Source organism: Scomber japonicus, chromosome 13 (assembly GCF_027409825.1).
Source record: "Scomber japonicus isolate fScoJap1 chromosome 13, fScoJap1.pri, whole genome shotgun sequence".
NCBI lineage: Eukaryota > Metazoa > Chordata > Actinopteri > Scombriformes > Scombridae > Scomber > Scomber japonicus.
In genome coordinates, this window is record NC_070590.1 from 10,322,518 (window position 1) to 10,348,320 (window position 25,803).

Sequence of the window (25,803 nt, forward strand, 5' to 3'; positions counted from 1 at the left end):
GAGCAGCGGGTCACCATAACACTCTGAGCTGGCAGACAGTAATGATAGTGTCCCAAGTGCCTTCTGAAAAAAAAAGTGTTGGATGGATATGTGGTAGATTGTGAGAGGTAGAAAATGTACTGGGATATTTTTGGAGAGATAAAGTCTATTGTTTAACATCATTGTCTTTGTTTCTCAGATCGATGTGTACCTCGGTCAGGTATGAGAGACATGAAGCTAACCACATCGTGTTCTAGTAAGTACAAGCTCGCAATCTCAGCGAAAAGTCTTTTGCTCTGTTCTGCTGCACTTGCTCGTTCTCTTTTGAGTTTTATTCAAATTTCTGCTGAGAAAAGTTAGTTTTATACAAATAGAAGATGTTTAGGAGTGTCCTGCTTCTTAGTCACTGAATCCTTAACATTGACACTTCCTTAAAACAACAGTAGTCTTTTTTTTGGCCATCAAGCAACTACAGTAGAGGGACACACAAGCATAGCTGCTGAGGGAGTGGCACAAAAAAATAAACAGATCAATGTATTTCATTACATCACATTTGTTTGGTAGATGATTTTCTGAAGCCATTCACAGTAGATACATTCAAGCGTAGTTGGATTTTCAGTGACCCAGGTTTTTGGTTTTAATTGTGTGACTTTCTTCATTGTATAATTCCCATTTATACTCTTAAAACTCAGATTTTCCCTGTTTAATATCTTGTGTATTTATTTACTTCTCAAACTGTTTCAAACTCTGAAAGCTATTGGTGATATTATATATTTGAATTATTTTCAACAAATCCAAAACCAATACCTGCCCAAAACCTGCCTGCCAATACTGACTTCCCCAGCATGTCTCACAGCTCAAATCCTATTTGTTGGTACTGAAGATGTAAAGCTTTAAAAACAGGTCACAGTTATACAGTTTATTCTTCTATTTTTCCGAAAACATCTAGGAAGTAAAACAGGAACAAAACAGTTTATTTGTATCCGTGTTCATGGTGATGAAGGAACATGTCAACTAGTGTAACCATGAGACTCACTGATGTGTGTATAGAACCAGATTTTCTCTTTAAAATGGCTCAAAAAAATACAACAACACCTTGCTTTTTATATATACATTTCTACAAATTAGCATCTGAGGCAGTATTATGTTGTAAATGTGGCTTACGGTGGTTGTTTAAATAAACTTCATAGCTACCTGGTAAAGCCTCACATCATTTGCTGAAGGTGTCTAAGATACAGTACCACGGACAGGATGAGAACGCTGATCTCCAGCCAACAGTAATGTTGACAGAAGCGATGATAGCGTGGCTGCCTTCCTCTCTGCCAGTCTGTCAGGGCGTGTGAATAAATGGACGCTGAGATGGATGAGGCTGACTGTAAGAAAAAATTCATTTCAGCATCATGCACAGTGTGGAGTCAAGAGGAAGGTGGAGCAGAAGGAGAGAGAGAGAGAGAGAAGAGGAATGAGAGGCTGGCGAAGGAAAGAGAGAGGGGTAATGGAGGGTGTTGAAAAGAGGAGAGTAGATTTATGAATTGAAAAGACACATGATGACAGGAGAGGAGAAGAAGTAGCAGCAAATTAGAGATGTAAGCAAGAGAGAGGAGAGAAAACAATAGGCGAATTCACTACGGGAGGAAGAAGGAGGAAAGAATAGCAACGCCAAGAGGGAGGAGAGATGAGAACATTAAGCGAGGGGAGGAATGAGGAATTTAAAACAAGGTAGATGAGCGATGAGGGCGGCCCGAAATGTGGAGGAAGTGTGAGAGTCGGAGGGAGGACAGACTGATGAGAGGATGAGGAAGACGCACCGCATGCTGTTGATGTATTATCATGCTGGCCTGGAATCACATTAGATACTCAGCGGTTTAATTTACCATCAAATAAACACACAAGATCTCCTGCTCTCCACCAGGGGCCAGTCTTAAATACAAAGAGCCTGCCATGGCCTGTTAGTCAGCCGCTACACACACACACACACACACACACACACACACACACACACACACACACACATTACAGACAAACATACAGTAATAGGTTCATGTTTTCTTGTTATTCTTTTAACCTTCCTGTCGTCCTCCTGGGTCAAATTGACCCCGTCTGTTTTGACTGTTCCTCCTTTCCTTCCTTCCCTCCTTCCTCCCTTTTTTCCTTCCTTCCCTCCTTCCTCCCTTCCCTCCTTTCCTTCCTTCCTCCCTCCCTCCTTTCCTTCCTTCCCTCCATCCTTCCTTCCTTCTTCCTCCCTTCCTTCCTTCCTCCCTCCTTTCCTTCCCTTCTTTCCTCCCTTCCCTCCTTCCTTTCCTTCCTTCCCTCCTTCCTTCCTACCTCCCTTCCTTCCTCCCTTCTTTCCTCCCTTCCTACCTCCCTCATTTCCTTCCTTCCTCCCTCCTTCCCTCCTTCCTCCCTTCCATCCTTTCCTCTTTTCCTTCCTTCCCTCCTTCCTTCCTTCTTCCTCCCTACCTTCCTTCCTCCCTCCTTTCCTTCCCTTCTTTCCGCCGTTCCCTCCTTTCCTTCCCTTCTTTTCTCCGTTCCCTCCTTTCCTTCCCTTCTTTCCTCCGTTCCCTCCTTCCTTCCTTCTTCCTCCCTTCTTTCCTCGACTCGAGGACAACAGGAGGGTAAACATCAATATTTTTGGCTCTTTGACACATTCAGTGATCACAAAGCAACAAACAAGATGGCAGAAATGGCTTTTTTCACTCCTCGAATGTGACTAATGATTATTCTATTCTATTCTCTTATTTCAATATCTCTAGGCACATGAGTTACATTTCTGAACAAGCTTTTACTTGTTTGTTTGAAATGGATTCACTCCCAGTTTTGAATGATGTCTAGCTGCATTTTTTTTGTATTCACTTATTGTACATTGCCTTGGATGGAAGTGTCTGCTAAAAAAAAATGTTATGTTTATTATCATTATCGTGCAGTTTAAGGATTATTTATTTAACTGGGTCTGGGCCTGGGTCTGTGAAATGTCTGAAAGTAGTGGGAAAATCCAACTCCCATTTTCCTGCACCCAAGTAATCTTTAAATAGCTTGTTTTGGCCAGCCAATATTTGGAATTTATGTCAATTAAATGATCAATAAGCTGGTACTACACACGGCTTTATAGCAGGTTTTTATTTATTTGAATCAAGGGTGTAAGGATGGTGTGTAGCTGTACTGACTCTAAAGCCCCCTGAGGCAAATTTGGGATGTGTGATATTGAGCTACACATATAAAATTGACTTGACTTGACCCATGAGTGACAGAGTGTAGCTAGTTTATTGGGTTTTTTTTTTGTATTTCCTTATGGGGCTGTACATTTTAAAGTGTAAGGCAACTGTTTCTCTTCTTTTTTTTTGCACTGCACATACTGTACTGAAATTCACCTTTTTATAATACTGGTTCTCAAATAACTCTCTTTCTTTATTCCGCAAACCACTGCAGCCATTATTACTTCCTTTATGTAGAGAAAGAAGAAATCAGTTACTGCTTAATAAGAAGTATAAAATGCATCATTATAGTTAATAATATAGTGTTTGGCTGCAAAGACTTTCCCAACTCTGACTATGTCGAACAGCAAATGTTGAAGAAGGAAGGAAGGAAGGAAACGAGTAAGGAATTTAGGAGAGAAGGAAAGGAGGGAGGAAGGAACGGAGGAATGAAGGAAGGAAGGAAGGAAGGAAATGAGTAAGGAGGCAGGGAGGAAGGAAAGAAGGAAGGAAGGAAGGAAGGAAAGGAATAAGGAGGGAGGGAGGAAGGAAAGAAGGAAGGAAGGAAAGGAATAAGGAGGGAGGGAGGAAGGAAAGAAGGAAGGAAAGGAGTAAGGAGGGAGGGAGGAAGGAAAGAAGGAAGGAAGCAAGGATGGAAGGAGGAAGGAGCAAAGAAAGAGAGAAGAAGGAACAGTCAAAAGAGATGGGGTCTATTTGACCCGGGAGGACCACACAAGGGTTAAACCCCACAGATGCTGAATCAACATAGTGAAATAGCTGCTGTCAAACTGTCACTGTGTTGATAAATAATGTTTTTCTTCTTCTTTCTGAATAAACTGTGCTTGTGTATTTAAATGTGCATAGAAATAGTTAGTTTACATACATCACACAGGAAAGCAGAAGAAGAGGTCAGATTAGTCTTTTCCCAATGTGTTGCTCTTCCCGCTATGATGATGCATCTCTTATTCCCGCTCTTCAAACACTCCTCATTTCTTTTTCTATTCCCAGTGTCTGTATTCATAACCACAAGGCGCACTTTATCATTTATTTTATGTTCTGACTGACTGACTTCTTTATGCATGATCACATCTTGGCTCGCTGCTGACTCCAGCACCCGGGTTTGTTATGAAGTTAATTGGACTGGTGTTGAGGGCTTTATGGATAAAACGTATACATTAAACAGCGTGAACAGCCACATACACCATGTTTTGCATTTGTTTATTTTCAGATGAAAGAAATCCATGTTGCAGCTGTTGTGAATGGCGGGGCCAGATTATGTATCTCTTTCAGCACTGTTCATTTCACTCCTTTTAGCATGACTGCCTGCCATTAATGGATTCCCTCCACCTTTCAGTGATGGCACATTATGTCATGCTTCTATAGTGCTTTACATCCTAAGAATACATTTATGCTGATGTAAAATGCAACACTTGGGACTCCACGGCTCGCATGTGCACTTTACATTTTATTTCAGACATCTAACCAACCCCCCCCCCCACCCTTGTTCTTCTTACATAACTCATAATTTATCAAAGCCTTCAAAATGTCTCTGTAGAATCCTGGTTTGTATCAAATCGTTCTGTCTAGCCAGTTGAGCCGAAAGTGAACAGATACCAATGATGACAAGAGTAAAATAGACAGTTTTTGTCTAGCTGGGCTTTCAAATTGTCTTCAGCTCAGCAAGACATAAGCAGAACATATAACAGACACAGAGAACCATCAAAGTGTAGCCGTGGTGACACCTGAAATAAGCCTGCAGCAGAGGAGGTGAAAGAAATCTTAATAATGAATCAATTTTAACTTTTCCCCTAAAAGCACCACATAAGCTTTGAGAGGAACGTAGACTGAACTTTGAGTAAATAGATTTCCTTCACCGCTTCCACTGACTCATGACACATTATTTGATGCCTGGTTATCCTTATCCTCAAAAGGCATTGTTCTTCTTGCTTCTATTTTCAGCCACAAATGTTTAAAATTGCAAAATCCGGATGTAAACTGAAGTCACTAGACTGGCATTTATTTCAAAAATACCAACAATAGATCCACGTGGCACATATGTTTCTGAAGGGTAGGAATACGGACTGTGGATACAGATTTTTATTAGATTAAATATTATAAGGGGGTCTGAATTTAGTGATTGAGACCATAATGACTCATAGGAAAAAATTCTTTTTTTTTTTTTGCCGTATTTCTAGAGAGAAGAGTTTAAAAAGCTGCATAACCTAAAGTAACCAGAGAGTCAGATCCAGCAAATTATATAACAATTCAGGCAAAAGGAAGAAAAGTTAATTCATAAAATGTCATGAAAGTACAAAAATGGAAACATCACATCATCTGCACTTTCCAACATATTAGATTGTGAGTACAGTGTGTACTGTTAGACTGTTTCACACACTGTTTCACACCAGGGTGTTTTCTCTTTGTTCCAGCCCAGACAGCATCGCTACCTGTTGGTACATCCTGCTCTCTGGATCAGTCTTCGTCAAGGAGCACATGTACCTGGCGAGGTGCTGGTATGTAACAATCAGCAACACACACACACACACACACACACACACACACACACACACACACACACACACACACACACATACACACACACAGACGCAGAAAAAGAGAGAACAATGTCATGGTGCACTGAGACAAGGAGGTGTCATATACAGTGAGAGAAGGTGAGGTTTGTGTGACATTACACATGACACCAAATCTCACCACCTAGTCGGATGGAGTGTGTATTTGTGTGTTTCTGTGTTTCTGTGTGTGTGTGTGTGTGTGTGTGTGTGTGTGTGTGTGTGTGTGTGTGTGTGTGTGTGTGTGTGTGTGTGTGTGTGTGTGTGTGTGTGTGTGTGTGTGTGTGTGTGTGTGTGTGTGTGTGTGTGTGTGTGTGTGTGTTCAGCTGTAACATGAAAACGCAGACGGCGTGTCACAGAGCTGTAAGGTATGAAGTAGACTGGCGGGTTTTACTGACATGAATGGTAATGGGGCCTGCACACACAAAAAACACCCACACTTGTATATCACACTTGTGTGAAACAGTACCACGTTGAGCTCCACAGAACAGATTTGTAGTTTCACATGAAGTCTCACCTCCTCGGCAGGTTACACTCAAAATGAGGCAATACCTCAACTGACCCAGTTAGCTATGATTTTTTTTTTTTTTTTTTTTTTTTAAGAGAAATTTTAATTTAAGCACACAGTTGGGCCTCGACTGCCTACTTCTCCTGTTGGAAGCACTGGCTCAGACCTGAATAAACAAGTGATTTAGCATTGATTAAATATTAAAACACGCTTAAAATTATATGGGGAGGTTTACATGGTTGTCAAACAGGTTGTTTACTATTTTAAATGGCAGAAGATACAGTGTAGTGCAACCCAACAAAGCAGCCCTGCAGTAAATTCTGCATTTATCAAGTTTTCATATTAAGTTACCATATCAGGCCATATCTATTCAAAAATGGCAACTACATGACTTGAATGCAGAGACATCTTACAGTTACCTCAAAAGGAAACTTTTTTTTTTCATTGTTTAGTTTCAGCTGCTTAAAGGTCAAGACCAGCATGACATGTTAGTCAATAGTCTTTGTCCTGTCATCGGTTGGTCAGGGAAGAGGTCAGAGTTCTGGGTGGAGGTTCATTGGGAACATTGGATTTGATAAACCCAGATTGTCCGGCTCTTCCTCTCGATCAGCCAGACTGTTTAATCAGTTTTTGGCAGAGATGTTGCACCTGTTTAAACACTGGATTTAATTGTAATAGGGAAAGCCATAACATAAATTGCTCGAGGTCGGCCTCGGCTCCATGTTTACCCTCCCTCTGTTGTTGTAGTTGGACTGAAACAGAATCAGCACATGCCAGGAACGGAAAAGGAGAGAGGGGCAGGTCCTGTCAGTCCAGTCATTTCTAAATCCAAAAAATTCTGACCTTTTTTAAGTGAAAGTGTTGCCTACTAAAGGGCGTTGGTCTCCCATTAAAAATCATGGCTCACATACCATCATCCATTCACATTAACAGAGTTACTAATATGAGTGGAATTCATAGAAAAGGAAGCAGCTTTTGTAAGTTTCATCCCAAAGAGGAAAATTCAGTTTAATAAATTCTCAGGAGATGTAATGAAAAATGATGAACCACATGACAGGAGTATACTGAATGAATGCAGTACATCTGTTTTATTCAAAATGTCTCCCACTCTACTGAAAGGACCACTCTGTGTATGTGCAATGGAGGCTTTAGGTTTCCACTTCTCACTGCATATTAGTCCGCGATTGGCTTCCAAACTAGTTGTGATGTTACAAATCATGCTCATAGGGCCCACGCCTTGAACTCAGATTTCAGATGAGCACCGAGAAACTTTCCCGCATTCAGCAAATGAATGTGAAAACAGCATTCTTGTGTTAAACATCCAAGTGTAGGAAAAACACTTTTTTGAGTCGATATTGGATGCTCCTCTGGAACTGAAAACAACTGATAACAAGCGTTGGCTAAATGGGCAACGCTGACATTCAGTAATTGAAACCTTAAAAGATAGCTTCACTTTCAATTTAAGTGATTGGGAAAAGGTCACTTTTTTTAGGGCCAAATAAGCGCCAAGAAGAAGACACTAATACCCCTTTTCCACCGAGCTGGAGCTGGTGCTGGTTCGGAGCCAGAGCCTGACTAAGCACCGGTTCTTTGCTTTTTCACCGTCAAAGCTCCAGCCCCGAGCCTCAGAACGGGAGCCAGAGCGAGAACCAACTCTTTGCTGGTCTAAAGCAAGAACCGATTACGTCAGCGGACTGGGGGCGGGACTAACGTTTATTAGCCGGCTAGCGGGGTTAACGTTTATTAGCAGACTAGTGGGGTTAACGTTCATTAGCTGACTAGCGTGGCATTTACAGAGGGTTAAAGATGTGTTGATTAAAAGTACTATTTTTATCATTTTTTTTGCCAGAGCTGTCGTCTTCTTCTTCTTCTTCTTCTTCTTCTTGTTCTTCTTCTTCTTCTTCTTCTTCTTCTTCTGCGTTTCTGGCCTTGCGCCATATTGCTGCCTCTCACTGGTGAATCATGGAAGTGCTTCAAAGGCGCGTGCTGGCTACGTTATAAAGTGACGTAATCTTGCGGCTCCTTGCCGGTGGAAAAGCAACAGGTTCGTAAGAGGTGCTTGGATTAGCACCAACTGCACACTGGCTCTAGCACTACCTCTGAACCAGCACTGGCTCCAGCTCGGTGCAAAAGGGGTATAAGAGGGAATGCATTCTAGGCTGAAGGTTCATGTTATATAATAAACAAACAAACCTTTTTAATCAATTTTTAAATGTGTTTTTGCTTGAAACGAGAACTGTAGATTTTTTCCCACATCACTTAAATTGTAAGCATGTTTGGAAGGAGAACTTCTCATGGTCAGTATGAACAGGAGGAATGTTAATAGTTTGAGCGTTCATATGGACAGGCTAGTTGCAGTGTTTATGTAGTGAAGGCTGGTTTTTACAGAGATTAAAAGAACAAAAAGGTCAAATTAGCTGGTGAGACGATGTGTCCAACAACAACAACACAAAGCACCAACTGACCAATTGTAGCAGCGACAGTAGTTAGCCATGTATCAATAACCTCAGGGCAACTAGCACTCTGTGTATGTGTGTGTGTGTGTGTGTGTGTTTTCATTCCAGTGTGGTTCAGTTGATAACAGAGTAAAGGGCGGGGTGGGGTGGGGGAAGGTTGCTGCCAAAGGACCGGAGGGGTGTGTATGTGTGTTGGAGTACTAGTAGCAGCAGGGGGTCTTGGAAAGGGTCACAGAGGGAGCTAATAGTGGGGAGTGGTGTGTGTGTGTGTGTGTGTTTGTACGTGCGTGTCTGTGCGCGTGTGTGTGTGTGTGTGTGCGTGCGAGGAATGCGGAACCTCTGGCAGAACAGTGGCTGGCCATGTGTTCCTGAGCAGCCTGCCTGCCTGCCTGCCTGGAGCCCAGAAGCACATCCAGGCAGGAAATGAGCAGGCTACACACACACACACACACACACACACACACACACACACACACACACACACACACACACACACACACACACACACACACACACACACCTCCCTGGAGCCAGCGAACAGACAGACAGACAGACAGAACAGAACAGAGTAGAGCGGGAGGGAACACACACACACACACACACACACACACACTCCTCCCTCAGTTAAAGACAAACTAAAAGCTTGACAGTCACCTACTTCTGCTTTCTGAGGAAACTTTTCCCTTGTTTCACACTCTGGAGTATGAAGCAAACACACTGGGATCTATACCTGGATTTTAGTGGAATATTTGACTTTTCCTCCGACTCACTGTGGATAATATGCTGGATTTTATTTCACTGACAAGGAATCCAAAGAAGTGGACCCCTAAAATTCCTGTTCCTGGTTAGTTTCAAGTTTTTTATTTCTTCTTTTGAGCTCTTACTGACCGTCACTACAAACCTAACAGCAGATTGTGTGGGGCTAATTCAGTTGAGATTTTTCAAAACTCCCTCTCTCTCTTTCTCCGTGCATTCTTTCTACCCAGCGTGCTCCATTTCCTGCCTGCCATCGTCTAACCAACTACATAGCCAGGAATTCCCCATGGCACTGTGGCAGGATAGCTTACCACTCGCTGGGCCCCACAGCTCTGAAAAACACCCCGCTAACTCCTGTGTGTTGTCGTTCTTTATCTGCACTGATTATCTTAAAGTTAATGCTTTTACATTACACACACATACACACACACACACACACAGAAAAAAAAGGTCCGAAGTGAGCTTAAGGCTCTGGGTTGAAATGTTTGTGTTGGCAGATTTTATTCTGTGGTTCTTGATAAATTATTAATGACTTAGTGTGAAGTTAAAATATGAAATCATCTGAATCATATCTGGATTTTGATGCAAACTATGAAACTATATATGTATCCTCAATTATTTTAAAGAAGGATTGCCCATATATTAGTGTGTTTTCTTCCTTGAGGCTTCACAACACTGTTTTTCATGGAACTTTCTGCACTTTAAGAAAGATTACAGCATTACAGTACATTTACATTCAGTCATGTATGAACGGGTCATCGCTCATCTCTCTCTAAGCTATGAAGAAACAAAAACTCGCTGCACTGGAGTTTAGCAGCAGCTGTCTGTTCTGTTTGGCTCTGAAACGCTGAGGTTTGAATCGGCCCCTGAACTCATCACTCTATTGTTTTGCAAATGAATTGTAATGTTTCTGAATGACCCACTACGTCATTCCTTGGAGTCGGTTTGGCAGTTTGTATGTGTGTTTGTGTGTTTCGGTGTGTGTGTGTGTGTGTGTGTGTGTGTGTGTTGGTGGTCTCGTCTGTAGTGTTGACTGCTGGCCAACTCTCCAGTCTTTCTTACTGTATATGACTCAGAGTGGTCTGAGTTACTGCGAAGAAGAGCCAGAAGAATGAAGAAGTAGGATATTGTGTGTGTGTGTGTGTGTGTGTGTGCCTTTGCCTGTGTTAGACTGTGGTCTGTGGTTTTCTGTCTTTACTGTTGGTCATCATAACCATGGAAACATGGTTGCTAAATGGGTCTGGATCTCTTTTTGCAGATTTTGTACCAAAACTCTCTGAAAACTTTCTATTGACTCAAATTACACTCTGCTGTCTACGCACTGTGCAGCATAACGTAGCTCTTCCTTTTAAAAGTGATGCTCTTGCTGTTGCCAAAAAAGCCTTTCTAAAAGTTTAGAGCAAGCAGGCGGTTCATTTGTGGCATTTTTTTTTCTGCAAAAAAAAGTAATTGATTACAACACTTTTTTACAGGTTTGCAGATCTTTAACAAGTGACTGCAAATGTGTATCATACATTTTATCAAAGCGATTATTTTCCACCTTTTTAGTTATAGTCTCCAACAAGGCGGCAACCAATGTTGATTATTGAATCTCCACTCGACTGATTGATCTATAAAGTGTCAGAAATAAGTGAAAAATGCCTGTAATCATTTCTCAGAATCAAAGATGACATCTTCAAAATGTTTTATTTTGTATTAATTATTATATAATATTATACCAACAGTCACAAACCCAAAGATGCATCTTTTTGGCATTTTTGCTAAAAGAATTTGTAACAAATAACAAAACGTGTTTAAACAGGAAGTCATTGCAGCTTTAGTCTCTAATTCCTTAACTGGAAGCCTGTGTGCTGACTAGAGAGCAGAAGATTTGTTTCTGGCTTATGTAATATCTTCCCGTCAGTTAACGTTCTGGTGTTGCTGCACCTTTCTGCTCTGACCATTGTGCTCTAAAATGAACATGTATGCAGCTCTCAGGTCGGATGTGAGTTGAATCAGATTCTCAATTCCATCAAACGAATGATACAAATATTCTTAAACGTAATTTATACATCACAATGCCATAATGTGCAAACTCTGACTTAAACACTTGTTGCCTTGCAAATCCAAAGCCTAAACTATCCTGATTTTTGTTCATTTTTTAAGACATCTTGATATTATCTTCATTAATATCACATCACTGGGTTTTCCAGGCTTTTGATACTGGCTCAGAGTGTGTGTGTGTGTGTGTGTGTGTGTTTAGGTGTTGGTCAGTTCGTGTGTGGCATTAGTTTCTGTGCCGGCTGTCACGGTTTATTGCCCAGGGTGCTGCAGCTGTCACTGGACGAGAGCTGAACCTGTTCCCCCCTCTGCCAACGACTTGTTTCTCCAGGAAAAGAGAGGAGAGAAATCATCACCTGCTGGAATCCAGCACAGGCACGGCTTCAATGCTGTGGGAAGATCACTGAAGGACGTGACTTATAGGATAATTAAATCTGTGAAGTTGTAGCAGATGGGCATAGACGTAATTGTTTCAGTGACTTAAAATGACTTTTTTAGATGAATCTCTTTGGGTTGAATATAGTGACGCCAAAATAATCACACATGGACCATCCAGGGGGGGTATCGGAACAAAGATTTTGCTAAAATGTGGTTTGTCTTATTTCCTTTGTGAAACTAGATTCACACCAGCCGCAAACAGAGGCACCAGCTTACCACAAACTCATTTACCCACTTTTACTTGACCCTAGTATGTTGATTCTGCGGCTTTTGTGGGGATGCAGTAGGTCCATACATCCCAGTAAATGACTGGAATAACCTTTTGAGGCAACGTTAGTGAGTTTAACTATTCACACATGCAGCTACATTCAGGAACATTTCTGTCTTGCACCTTTTTCACACATGTTATGGTAATGCTGGAACTGATAGAGCAAGAGACAGTCCAGCAGATGGCTGTTATGCAACAGTTATGGATGACAACCAATATAAAACTCAACAGAAGAAGAAGATGGGGGCAATGCCAGGTACACGACGGAAAACTCCTCTTATGCACAGACAGAGAGGAGCTCCTTGTTTCGGAATCCGTCCAAATACCTATCAAATACGTCGTCAGCTGTTTGGCGACCGTTTCGCTCACACATGAAAGCGATAGATGGACGCAACCCTTTACGTGCTTGTCCCTGCAATGTTCATTCACAGCATAGACACACCTGCATTCTTCTCATATCTTGAGGTAGGCAATCAAGATCTGAATATCGATCCCTGCTCCCATTCACACGTGACCCAATACAGGAAATGCTCCTGAACATTTGTGTGAAAAGGGCCATGCATATACAGTAGGCATGAAAGCCTGCAGACTGTAGCTCTCCTTCTGGTCCTTTATCATTGACAAACTGAATTTCTGCTTTGTTTGTCTCACACAACCAGTCTCACTACCCTACACACACACACACAAACACATACACACACACTCACAAACACACAATCAGTGAGGAGACAGGCTTGGCAGGCTTGGCAGGCTTTGTGCGGCGCTGACAGGGACCATGCGTCTCGCCTCAGTGGAGTGTGGAGAGATCTGTCAAGAGTCGGGCTGACCTCCAGGCTAAGGGCTTTGAGAGAACTCTGAGCCCGGCAGACTGCATTCCTCCCTGGGAACTCTTCAAATCATGACTGGGTGTTCATGTTTAGATAGGAACCGTTTCATAGATAGTCTATGGGTTTTTATGCATTTATTTATTCACTCACTTAAGTTTTGCCTGGCAGCACTGTGCGCTTTTTAAATATAGCTGTTCTATTTAAGCTCATTCAGGATGTCTCAAGAAACGTATTTTTTACAAGTAACTAACTGGTGGTGGACCTGGTGTTCTCGCCCATGTGTTGGCAAGCATCTTTCTCGCTGAAGTGTCATTGACAGATGACAGAAAAGTCCTCGCAGCTCCAGGAATGCTTTCTACAGCTGACACTGACCTCTGACCTCAATGTAGGCAAGCAAGCAAAAGCAGAATTTCCCGAGAGCGGGTCAGTAAAGTTGTGAGCTGCTAATTGATGCTGATAGAAAAAAAAAACACAGTAAAATAATCTCCCTAACAATTTTTTCTGTCAATGCTATAGAGGGTTGTATAGGTTATAAAAGGATAATGCTTTTTACTGTCTTTGGATTGACCTGACCAATGCACTATATGAGAAGAATGAATTTTTGAACATACAGTAAATTATTTAGCTTAATGTAGAAAATCTAATCTAATCTCTTTAATTGTGCAGGGCTTTATCAGCAGGAATGGATGCTCGAAGGTGACCTGCAGAACATGTGAATACAGAATGTGTTTAAGTATGTGTGGCGGCAAAAAGCCAAATAAATCCAGCCACAGCTAATTTGGCCCTAGCTCAACAGCATGAGATATGGTTGTAGTTGATTCCCAGCGGCTGTGGATTTTGCTCTTTCGTGTGATGCCCCGAAGCTTTAATGTCTGCGCCGGTGTGAAACTGATTAAGGATGTGATGAGATTAAAGTTTGCTTCTTCTTTTTTTTTTTTTTTTTTTGAGAAAGGACCAACAGTAAAGAAGAGAGAAAGGAACGATGAAAGGGAATGTAAAATGAGATGAGGGAAAAGAGGAAGATAACAGCGATGCGAAAGGGAGAGAAATAAAGTGGACAGGACGTGGGGAAGGAAGCGAAACAAGAACAACAGGAAAGAAAAGATGAATAAATGAGATTGAATGGGGTGAGTCGGAGAGACTGACGTAAAAAAAAAAAAAAAAAAAGGCATCAACAGAAGACCAGAAAAGAAAGTGGAGACGAAGGGGAGCAACGAAAATAGCTTCAAGAGAAGGAAAGTAATGAGAAGAGCAAAAAAATAAATAAAAAAATTAGAAACCGGAGGGAATGAGAGACGGGAGAGACGGTGTGAGAACGTAATCAGAGAGGAGATGTGAGAGTGAAAGTTGGCTCTCTCCCAGCTCAGCACGCTTCCATAATTAAAACCAGCCGATTCCCCCAGTCCTTAAACAATGCTGAGTCGTCACTCTTGCATGCCAAAGGGAGCGAGACATGTTCACAGCCCAGTCTGTTCTCAGGGAATCCTGAACACAGTGATTGAGCTGTTCAGACGGGGGGTATCTCTTCCACTCTCACTCACTTGCACAGTAAGGGAAACACAGAGACATGCTTAATTAGCGTGTGCATAAACACAGATACCGACAGTGGGAGGGTATCTTCTGAACATACATGGTGGGTGGTGGCCCATGACCACAATGTGACAGCATTAAAACCACAAGTCTGAAAAATGAAGCTTTGAATGATCCAGATGAGAATTGATCAGAAAACATTGGAGCATACATGTTTAGCACTTTTTCTTTGTGGCATTGAGTTCATATTTGAAGTTGTGTGCACAAGGTCACAATTCTAACTCTGCAGTGTCATCAGTCATGAGAGTGTTTGGTGAAGTGTCAGCTGTTTTTTTGTATGATAGTAAATTGGAAATCTTTAAGTTTTAGACTGTTGTTGGACTAAACAAGCAATTTCACCTTTACCAAACTGTAACAGACTGGAGCCACAACTAATGATTATTTTCATTACTGAGTCATGTGTCAATTATTTTCTAAATTAATCTATTAGCCGGTAGACCTATAAAATATTAGAGAATGTTGAAAAATGTCTAATACTGTTTCCTTAAGCCTAAGATGCAACATAAAATATACACATTTAAGAAGCTGGAACAAGAGAGTTTGAACATTTTTTCTTATTAAAATGACTGAAAATGAGAAAAATAATCAACTAATGAATTAATTGACTAATTGGTGCAGCTCTAAATCGGAACATTTCATCAGCTGTCTTCAGATTCTGATTCATATGTAGTTCATACCAGTAACAAGAGGTTAAAATAAAAAGAGAAACAGAAATCCGTCATGTGAAATAACCAAAATTGTTCTCTTTGGCAGCAAATAGAGGGATAAAGTAGGAACCAATTACTCCTAGTGAGAAGATGATTGAGAAAATACTTTTTAGAGCCTTTAAAGTCAAATGCTTCTTGTGTTTTTGACTTTTGTGTTTGGATAGATATCAAAATGCATCGCCACAAATCAGAATTGATTAAAAAAAATCCTGCCCAAAATGTTTTGCTCCTGTACTTAATAACAGGGGCTGGGATGAAAAAGACGCATAGAGACATTTTTAGCAAAGGGTTTTTTCCCCCCGTCACGTCACCCAACATGTTCTCAAATGAACTAAGATGTCATGCAGAATCTTCATGTGACGACAAAAGAAACAGACTGACCTACACGACCTCACCACGGCATCAGCTGCTCTCCTCCAACTTATCAGTCACCACAGCAGACTAGAGCTAAACCTGCAAAGCCTGCACACAAAGACCCACATTGTGTAAAAACATCATGTTCTCTGGTAACCCGGTTTGATCCTGATCTTGGCCAGTCCTAAATGGTCCTCGTGAATGAGGCAGTTTGGTATTTGGAAGGCCAGTGTGCTAATTACACTAAACACAAACAGATGGTACGTATGGAGTAGAAGTCCAGCACATCTGGTGAAGTTTTCATCATTTGTGGCACCACAACACAACAGTGCCTTCATTGATCGTATTGAGGAAACATGTTGATTGTATGAAATGCACTCAGCTCTTCTCTATTATGTTATCATATGTTACATGGGCATATTGTATGATAGATGAGATTTTCCCCCAAAAAGTGCATTTTAAGCTGGACTTATGGTCATTTGAGCTGCATGTGACTGTTTCATTAATATTACTATACAGCATGTTCACATTGGTTTTTGTTGCCCTTTGTTTTGGATCTCAGTTTTTAAATCACACAATCATCTTTCTTGAGTCCAGTTTAAGTATTAAAAATGTCCTCACTTAGGTATGAAGACTGAAACAGTTGAGCTCAGTTGTATCTGTTCATTTGAATGATGAATTTCAGCATGTAAAAATATAGAAATGACCAACGTTTATTTGTGACAATTAAATAGGTTTTTCTGCTGGTTGATGAAGTTGATTAGGAAATGACTGTGTTTCTATTCTCTGTGGATTGTACACAGATATGTTGGGGTGTTAGCCTCAAAGACTTATTGATCTACTCAAATCACTCTCTTCTTTCAGTGGTTAGGACCTTCACCACAATCTGTTGTTTCAGCTGTACTGCTCTAATACCCACAGGTCCATGTCAGAAGACTGTTTTATCTTTGTTACATCCTCCTCCTTATAGGCAGAGTGTCTGCCACATGTTGGAAAGGTTTTATAAAGATGTTGTGAATCATATAAACTGCTTTGAACGTGTCATAAAATATTGGAGGCTTTCCTTTTTAAAAAAGTAACTAAAATATTTGTAGCAATTTGACTGATAATTAAAGCTTCCTCAGTACATAGGGAATTCTGTCAGTTTAATTTGCCCAATTCTTTTTACAGGACTTATTGCTGTTAATTGACAGATACTGATACACAGTACTGCTAACAGATGTTACTTCTCACATAGTGTAAGACTACACAACCTTGGTATCGTTTTACATTTAATCCCAGTTCCTCTTTGATTTGGGAAATTACCACGTTTCAATGGCCTTTAATTCTGGTGTTCACATGTGTGTGGGCGGCTGTGATTGACTGCATCTGTCGCCACTGACAGTGTGTGAGAATTGTCTTTTCTTAGCCTTGGGTTTGTTTCTGTTTTAACACTTATGTATATGTGTGTGTGTGTGTGTGTGCGTGTCTGTTCTCTCCGCAGTTTTGGAAAGCAGCTGGGGGGCAGACGAGGCTGTGAATGCATCACTTTGGAGCCGTCAGAAATGATTGTGGTGAGTAGAGTCTCTCTCTCTCTCTCTCTCTCTGTCTCTGTCTCTGTCTCTCTCTCTCTCTCTCTGTCTCTGTCTCTGTCTTTGTCTTTCTCTCTCTCTCTCTGTCTCTGTCTCTGTCTCTGTCTCTCTCTCTCTCTCTCTCTCTCCTCTCTCTCTCCTCTCTCTCTGTCTCTCTCTGCCTCTGCCTCTGACTCTCTCTCTCTCTCTCTCTCTCTCTCTCTCTCTCTCTCTCTGGTTTTTTTTACTAAACTCCTCCCTTTTCATCCTCCCACCGCTCCCATCTTTGTCCTTTGATTTTATTCCTGTTTTTCGTCTTTATTTGATCTCTCTGTCATCTTTCTCCCCCTATACTCTTCTCTTGTTTGTCCTTTTTCTCACCTTTTCTTTCATCTCTCCACCTCTTCCTGCCTGTCTCTGCCATCTCTGTTCTTCCCCTCGGTATGTAATGTTTCTCTGTTCTCATATTCAAATTCAAATGATCTTCTTTAGCAGGGTGTGAATTAATTGCTAAAGCATTTGCCGAATAGCTAATGTAGCAATAATCAAGTTCAGGAACATTTCAGTCATTTCCTGTCTATCTCTACACTGTCACCTATTAAATAAAGGTAAAAATACCCCCCAAAACACAGAAACACACGCTCTAACAGAGAGTCTTGCATTATGGGTTGTTTATAGCCTTAATGCTGCTAGGCTAGCAAGTTCCTTCCAGGCTGTTCACAGTTGTCTTTTAGAATTAGTCAGCCCTAAAATTGTTTAGGACGTCCCATTCAACTTGCTGGAGTTTTTTTCTGTCACAGAGGAAATAAAAACAGTCGAAAGCATCATCTCCCAACATCCTTTTATTTTATTGACCGAAGCATCTGTCAAATCTGTCAAAAAATGTCACGGTGACAGTCTTAAAAATGTTAACAGCCAGATAAAATCATTGTGACCGCTCTGAGCCTGACAGGACAGTATGTGAGTGTGTGACTGATAGACAAGCTCCACAAATGTGAGATTTACATCACGCTTTAATGGAACTATTTCATGTTTCTTTTAATGCACGAAAATGCTTGAAGGATGATCGTTTTCAGGAATCTTTCCAAACAGGACCAGTCTTAAAGAGTTTTGCATCTTTCAAAAGTCTTCTTTCCATAATTCAATTTAAGATTATCATGCCCTCATATTTGCATATAAATATATAATGTGTTTCTGTCTGTTTCCACAAGGTCGCAGTGCTTACAAAGTCTCTCTATGCCCCTCCTCTCTTTCCCCCCTCCTAAATGTCCTTCCTGCTCTTCCATCTTCCCTCCTGAGTTTTTGTGTCTGAGGGACTAGACGGATCAGATGGGATGAGACAGGATAAGCAGCACAATTTTACACTAAAAGCAGCAGGTAGCGCTAGTTTCACTAATGCTACCAAACAGGGAATTAAAAAAAAAAGGCACAGATTTGACCTTGTGGCTTCATAAATGTATATTATCCTTGTCCTCTAACAGTGAAGTGAAGTCAAGTTTATTTATAAAGCACATTTAAAAACAACCTCAGTTGAACTAAAGTGCTGTACAGTTATTAAAATACAATATAATCACATACAATATAATAATAAATAAAAACAATAAAGGAATAGTAAGAGCTCAATTTAAAAACTAAAATTAGAATAAAAACAAATAAAAAAGTAAAAAAAATAAAATAGAAGTAAAAAGCCAAGGATTCTCGCCTAGCTGGGACTGAACGCCAAGGAAAAAAGATATGTTTTTTGTAGTGTTTTAAAATGCTCTACAGACTGTGCAGCTCTAACCTGGAAAGGTAGGCTGTTCCACGGCTCTGGGGCCGCCACTGAGAAGGCTCTGTCCCCACGGGTAGAGAGTCTGGACCGAGGTACAGCCAGGAGCAGCTGGTTTGTTGACCTTAGTGCTCATTTGTTTTTAAGGGCATATAGATTTGTACGTCGTCTGCAAAGCAATGAAATGAGACATTGTGCTTTCTAAATATGGATCCCAATGGCAACATATATATCGAAAAAGAGGAGGAGGCCCAAAATAGCAGATTTGACAGTTTTCTACAGAATTTTGTAAGGGACGGCCCATCATGTATTTCTGTTACTGTTATTGTACTGGATTACATAAGTGTCATTACCGTAGCCAAGGGGAACACTGATGAAACCTTATCACCCTCAAACAGAGCGTCACTCAGTTTCACTCTTTAAGTAAACAGAGGAAATAATGTGCAAGTGAGTGATTCATAGATAAATTGATAGATAAAGATGTTCAAATTCACTGTGAACAAAGTTATTGAAGGACCAAACAAGAGTGGGGGTTGGATAAACTATAAAGCTCTGCCACAGAGAGTTCTCTCTTAGACTGAAGTGAGGTGAGAGTTATTGTTTCGGGCAGGAAAGATTTCCTTTGTCGGTCCTCTTGTTGTGTTTTTTTCCCCAATCTAGACAGAGAAAGTGCTCCGCTGTCTGTCCAGTAAGAGGTGGAGAGGGTGGAGAGGGTGGTCAGGATTATCCACATTGGATGGATAACCGTTTGTTCAGTATCCTCCTCTCTCTCCACCACAACTTCAAAAGTGTCAGGTTTGCAGCCAATTAGGGACCCATCCTTCTTAATCACTTTATCCATTCTGTCAACGTCGCCGGGTTAAAATGCTGCTCCCCCAGCTGCAGTTTGACTTGTCTTCATTGCCGATTGTTGTAACATTATAATGATTTACCCAGTTTCACTCTGAAAGCTTTTACATTTGGTGCTTCAGGCAGTTTTTACAAGGAAAAAATCCCCCGGTGTGCAGGAAGTCATATTTCCTCTACAGCTGAAGAGAACCAAAAATAGTTTCTCTCGCAGCAGTTTGTAACCTTTCTCTACGCAAATGATTGTATTAATTAACTGTCATCAATCATTTAGCTCCAGTTGACACAATAAATAGTGATGGCATGTCAGCACATCTGAAATGCGACAGTCAAAAAGTGGATATCATATTCACACGACTCATACATAGGTCAGTCACACAGTATATAGAAATGTTGTAAATCAGGACTATCATGTGTGGTGTTTGTTTTAGGTTGTTGACAGTAAAGAGGGAGAGATAGAAAGAACGACATGGTGAGATTCATGAAATTTGCTTCTCGTCAACTGATGCTTCTTTTGCGATCACGTAATCGTCCTAGAAAACGAGGAGCCGCAGCAACTAAACTCAGGAACGAAAAGTCCCTTTTTGCTCATTGCATAACTACCACATCTGAAGGACCGTGCAGAGTTAGATAAATTAGATTGATAAAGGAAACAGCGACAAAGAAACAACTGTGAGTCGTCATGTTGTTGTTTGTAATTTACTGCTGCTTTTGACTGTGATGTCTGAATACTGTAGATCTCGGAGGGGGGAGACGTGCCAACGCAGGGAGACCGCTTACTCGTATATCTCTTTTTATCACCTTTGTAGAATATAAGTGCCATACTAACATTGTATCAGCATATTGAGGCGTGTTAGTCAAACCCCCCCCCCCCACCTAGTAGATCCAGGGGAGCATAAGAACAAGAGCTTTTGGCACTTAATCCTTAACTACCCCTGTGGGTCCATTTAGTGGCTGTTGCTGCAGTGAAAGGGAGTGGTGGGTACAGACCATTTTCCAGGTGTGATGACGTGATGTATGGATGTTGTGGAATTAGCAGAGAAAAAAAAGCCTACATGCTCAGTTGACTCAGGTGGCTGTTGGGGAACAAGGGATAAAATCAGATTTAATTATAATAAAGAGTTTTTGTCTAAAGGGATGAATTGGTTTGAATAAAACGTAGCTAAGTTTGTATTAAATTGTCTCCTTTATCATCCTGGAAGATTAGAGAGAGATGTTGGTGATGAGGAGGGAGAAGGAGTGGATGAACAACATGATGTGCCTTAATGTGTCTACACATGTCTGTTTTGAAAGGTTGAAATGAGATTGTGTGTAAAGGCCATTATTAATATCCAAGCATATTCTCATCTTGTCCACTTCTTTAAATGGTCTCTAATGCTTATACCAGTCGTGGAGCAGCAGAGCAGGGTGGGGCCTTTGGGTCTGAAGTATCACATTCAGAGGAAGTAAACAAGTACAAGTACAATACACCAAAGCGAGGAGCGAGGGTTGGCACACTATATAAAGCCAAAATCACTCTCCAATGCCAGGCTAACTTCTGCTAACTTCTCAACTACAGCTCCCATGAGGCTTTGGCAGCACTTAATAAGATAATAGGAGATGTTTAGTCCTATAAATGAACAGTTGTTTTTATCTTGACCAGTAAAGGAAAACCTCTAGAGAATATATATTGTTTTACAGACTGGTACAACAGCCCTGTTTTGACTTTTCTGATGTGATTATGTTGACATGTAGCATTCAGTCATTAAACACAGAGATTATTATTTTGTTGATTATGTCATGCCTGACAAAAGTTCTATCTTATTATCTTCTTCAATATATTATGTGACGGTGTAAAGAAGTCCAGCATTTATCAGATTTTAGCTTCACAGGCAGTTTGGACTTTTACTGTTAAGTCATGCAAATCTCAGGTCAAGAGATTCAAAAGGTCAACTTCATGTTCTTCTTCCGAGGCTAAGGATAGTCATATAAGTTGTTGGTGCAAGAAAGAATAAAATCACACATTTGCCAGCTGTACTAACGTCATTGAGATGAGTTTTTCCTGGGAAAGTCTTGTGCTGGATAGTAATTAAGGCATATTAAGTTTCAGGCGGCAGCAGGAAATTGTTTGTTATAGATCGGATAAAATTGCTTGAATAGCTTAACAGACAAATAAAAATGTGGCATCTCTTCTCCGAAAACCAAGAAAAAAAAGACACCAGCAATGGACAGAGTGGCTGCAGCTCAGCAGTGAGCGTTTGTCTTCAATGATGCTTTTAAAACATGAAAAGGAGTCATTTTTGGATAGCCTCCGTATCACTGAGGACTGAAAATGACAAGAAAAACTGTCAGGAACGCAATACACACAAACATGGAACACACACACGCATACACACACACACACACACACACACACACACACACACACACACACACACACACACACACACACACGCACGCACTCCCAGATAAATGCATAAGCACAGAGAGCAGAGGGACTGTGGTCGAGTCACACTGCATTGCAGCCAATCAGCTAATTAGGTCCATGGGAATAGTAGAGGTAGTGTAATCTGTGGCTGTAGTCATGACTCTGGTCACAGGAGTGACATTCACAGACTGACGGGGTGGGGGTGTTTTATAGTGTGTGTGTGTGTGTGTGTGTGTGTTTGGTGGGAACGGAGGGGAATGAAAAGAAGTAAGCAGTGAGATAATGGGAGTAAGGAATGAATGACTAGAGCAAGCTAGAGAAGCTTCCGAAAGGGGATGATGCACACTGGCAGGCATGCCATCAGATAGACAAAGGAATGTAAACTGACAGATGAGTACATGAGAAGTTAGTCACACACACATATTTAAATGGATAGAGGAAACAGGAAATATGGTCACATTATGGGCCATGACCGTCTGTCAGGAGAAAAAAGAAAGGCAAAAGGCGAGAGGTCTCAATGGCTGACAGAACTGGTGGTCACGGGATAGATGGTGAGGGGTGGGGGTGGGGGGCTGGGGGTTATTCTGTTTAGTAGCCAAAGAGGCACAGACACAGTGAGACAGAAAAGATGGTTATATGGTCACAGGAGAGACATGAAAGTCTGGTACATATCTAACCTCCCCCTCCCTGAATTTCCTCTGTATTATCTCCCAGCTGTTTGTCTCATGAGGCTCGTTAAAACAAGATGACATGACTTTTCTTTTTTTTTTTGTCTTAAAAAGGGACATATCAATACCAATCCTTGCACCTTTGGTATTTTATAGTCGGACTATCCCTCATGCAGTTGTTTCAAAGTCCATTACAGTTCAACTACCATGATGCTCAGTGATGTTTGCTTTTAGGAATCAGAATTGTTGTCTTTTTATGGATTTTATTGTATTTGTTACATGGGGAATACAGGAAGGGGGACACAGCAACAATATTAGTCCTGGCTGTCTTTATACCTCCCTCTAAATACACACGCACACACACACACGCACACAGACACACATATACAAACACAGTCATCATATCTCCTCGTAACTGTTTGTTGCAGATCATGGGTGTATATTTAAGACCTCTGTGAACACACATGACTGACCTGAGGTCCTTGGGGAAAAACACAGTGGCCACTTACAAAAACAGTCTGTGGAGTGATTACAGTGTGACCAAGTCTTATTCTTTCATACCATGTGCACTGTACAGTAAGTTTAAAAGGGGAAGTTGAAAGACTGAGGAAACATCCTTCCCAACCATTTTAATACTGTGGGCTAATAACTTTAAATGTAGCCCATAATGTTTTTTTATATTTTTGGAACTGTCCTTTTATATGTTATTAACTTTATTTCTAATTTTAGTGCTTCCAAAGTTAAGAAGACTTTTGTAACTCTGCACAGTTTAGCTTATCCGCTATTTAACCAAATATGTATTGTTATATATTGTAAATTATATGTATTGTAAACCTGTTATGGAGATCAAGTAAGATCTGTGGACCCCAGAACTGATATGTGAATGGATAAATGAACAGACACACAGAGCCAACAAAGATAAAACATTTGAATGCATTAATCTATAGATGCATACATGACAGTTTAGTTAACAAACTAATTTGGAAGTAATAATTCAAAAGAAAGAAGCATCACAGAAGAAGGGGTAGAGTCTGAAGATTTTAAAAATATTACTTAAAATATCAGTCATAAATGATTCAGCTGGAAACAAAAAATGAATAAAAGAAGAGTTGAAGCAAAATAAAAAATAACATCGAAAATCAACTCAAGTACATATAAAATGAAACACTTAAGCTCAGAAAAATCAGTAAAAAAGTTTTTAAATTTTTTTTAAAGCATTGTCATTAGTGACATAATGAGGCTGTTGACTTACTTAACGTTATGCAATAAAGAAACAAAACAAATTCCTCCCTCAACAACAGACCGGCGCAAAAGATTACGGAGAATGAATTGTATGGCCGGAATCTGTGTGCTGTGCTGTTTTTTTTTCTTTTTTTTCTGCTTGGCGAGGATACTTGTGTATTTACGGTTTCCTGGAGGAAACTGTGTGCTCTGTGTTATGCTCTGTGCGCGTGTTACACAGCCAGAGAGAACAAGCAAGCATGTGAGTAACTCAGCCAGTGAGTATGCAACATGTGGAGCAGCTGAACTCTTCGTCCCTCAGAAGAAGACAACTATTGCCTAATCAGAGACAAAAAAGACGACAGACGACCCACGTTTTTCTGTCCTCGTTGGCAATCTTTTTGTTTGTTCATTGCTAATTCGGTTCTTTTTCCTGTCTTTTGTTTTGGATACCCTCAAAGGATGTAAGCGTTACAGGATCCCCCCCTGGATTTTCAGAACTTGTTTTAAAAAATTTGGACGCAATACTTCTATTCATCTTTTGTATAGAAGTGTTTCCCTACTGGGTTTTTTTTTTTTTGTTCCTCCCCTCTTGTGGTATTTCCTGCTTTTATGTGTTGTTCTGATCCCGTCCTCTCGTCCGGATGAGTGTGCTCCGCTGGAACCGGCTCTCTGCGCTCTGGAAGAACTGGATGTTCAACCAGGAGCCAGCAGAAGAGCAGGGTCAGATCCCAGAATCTCCAACATGTGAAGAGAAGCCAAAGAAAAAGGAAGAGGACTCATCAAAGGATAACAACTCCGACTCTCAGACCTCAACCGAATTAAAGAGCCAAAACTCGGATTACAAAAAGCACAAATCAGAAATTAAGACACAAAACTCGGAGCTTACAAATTGTAATTCAGTCTCTAAGACCCAAAAGTCTGAATTACTCAAACGTAGCTGCTCTGAGCCTTGCTCCCAGGACCCCAACTGTGTGGATCAGTCCTGCAGCTGTTCCCACACGCTCAAAGGTTGCAGGTGTGAATCCCTTAGAAGCTGCTATTCTGAGGAGGGTGTTGACTGTGTATTGCAGGTGGATAACGGCAGCGAGGGGGACGACAGCTTCCTGCAGAGAGAGGGATCCCAGCGGAGGTCCAGGCGGCGCTTTAGGAGGGTCAACCCCAGGGGAGAGCGGGAACTCATCACAGACGGCCAAGAACCCGCCAGCTACAACACGGTAAGGGTAACATCGAGCTAATGATAACGGTGTATATGATTTCCTTGTTGAATGTAGCTGTCACATGTCCACTCATGGATTGATGTAGAACAATAAGAAGCTTTCATAGTAGGACCACAACTAAACACTTATCTTTTGTGCTCCTTATCATTTCTTTTACTAAACATGCATAGATGGTTAGATTCTGTATATTTAAATAACAGTCAGCTGTTTTCAGGGGGTTAAAATACATTCTTAGTAGACAGTTTCTGTTTATATTTTTAAACACACTGACAATTTGACTAAGTATCTCAGCTGTGACAGATCTTAAGTTGGAAAGTGTCCTCAGTCTAAAGCTTATCAAGTTGATCAAATCCTGCAAATCCTTCTGTAATACTTAACATTACATACTTAGTTCACATTAGTAGCTGACATATGCAAAGATCTACAGTATAAAGCCCCC

General features: G+C 40.9%; 1 protein-coding gene across 3 annotated transcripts in view; it reads left to right on the forward strand.

Moving 5' to 3' along the window:
• The window catches only part of LOC128371915 (rap guanine nucleotide exchange factor 6-like), a 149,892-nt gene that overhangs the window by 36,260 nt on the left and 87,829 nt on the right, over positions 1-25,803 (forward strand). For 2 of the 3 annotated variants that reach the window (XM_053332311.1, XM_053332312.1), the window contains exons 3-6: positions 179-235; positions 5,600-5,683; positions 17,168-17,237; positions 25,218-25,361. In XM_053332311.1, coding sequence (XP_053188286.1) covers positions 179-235; positions 5,600-5,683; positions 17,168-17,237; positions 25,218-25,361 — 355 coding nt within the window. Of the gene's footprint in view, positions 1-178; positions 236-5,599; positions 5,684-17,167; positions 17,238-24,685; positions 25,362-25,803 lie in introns of those variants that run through there. The other variant, XM_053332310.1, reaches the window with a different exon arrangement.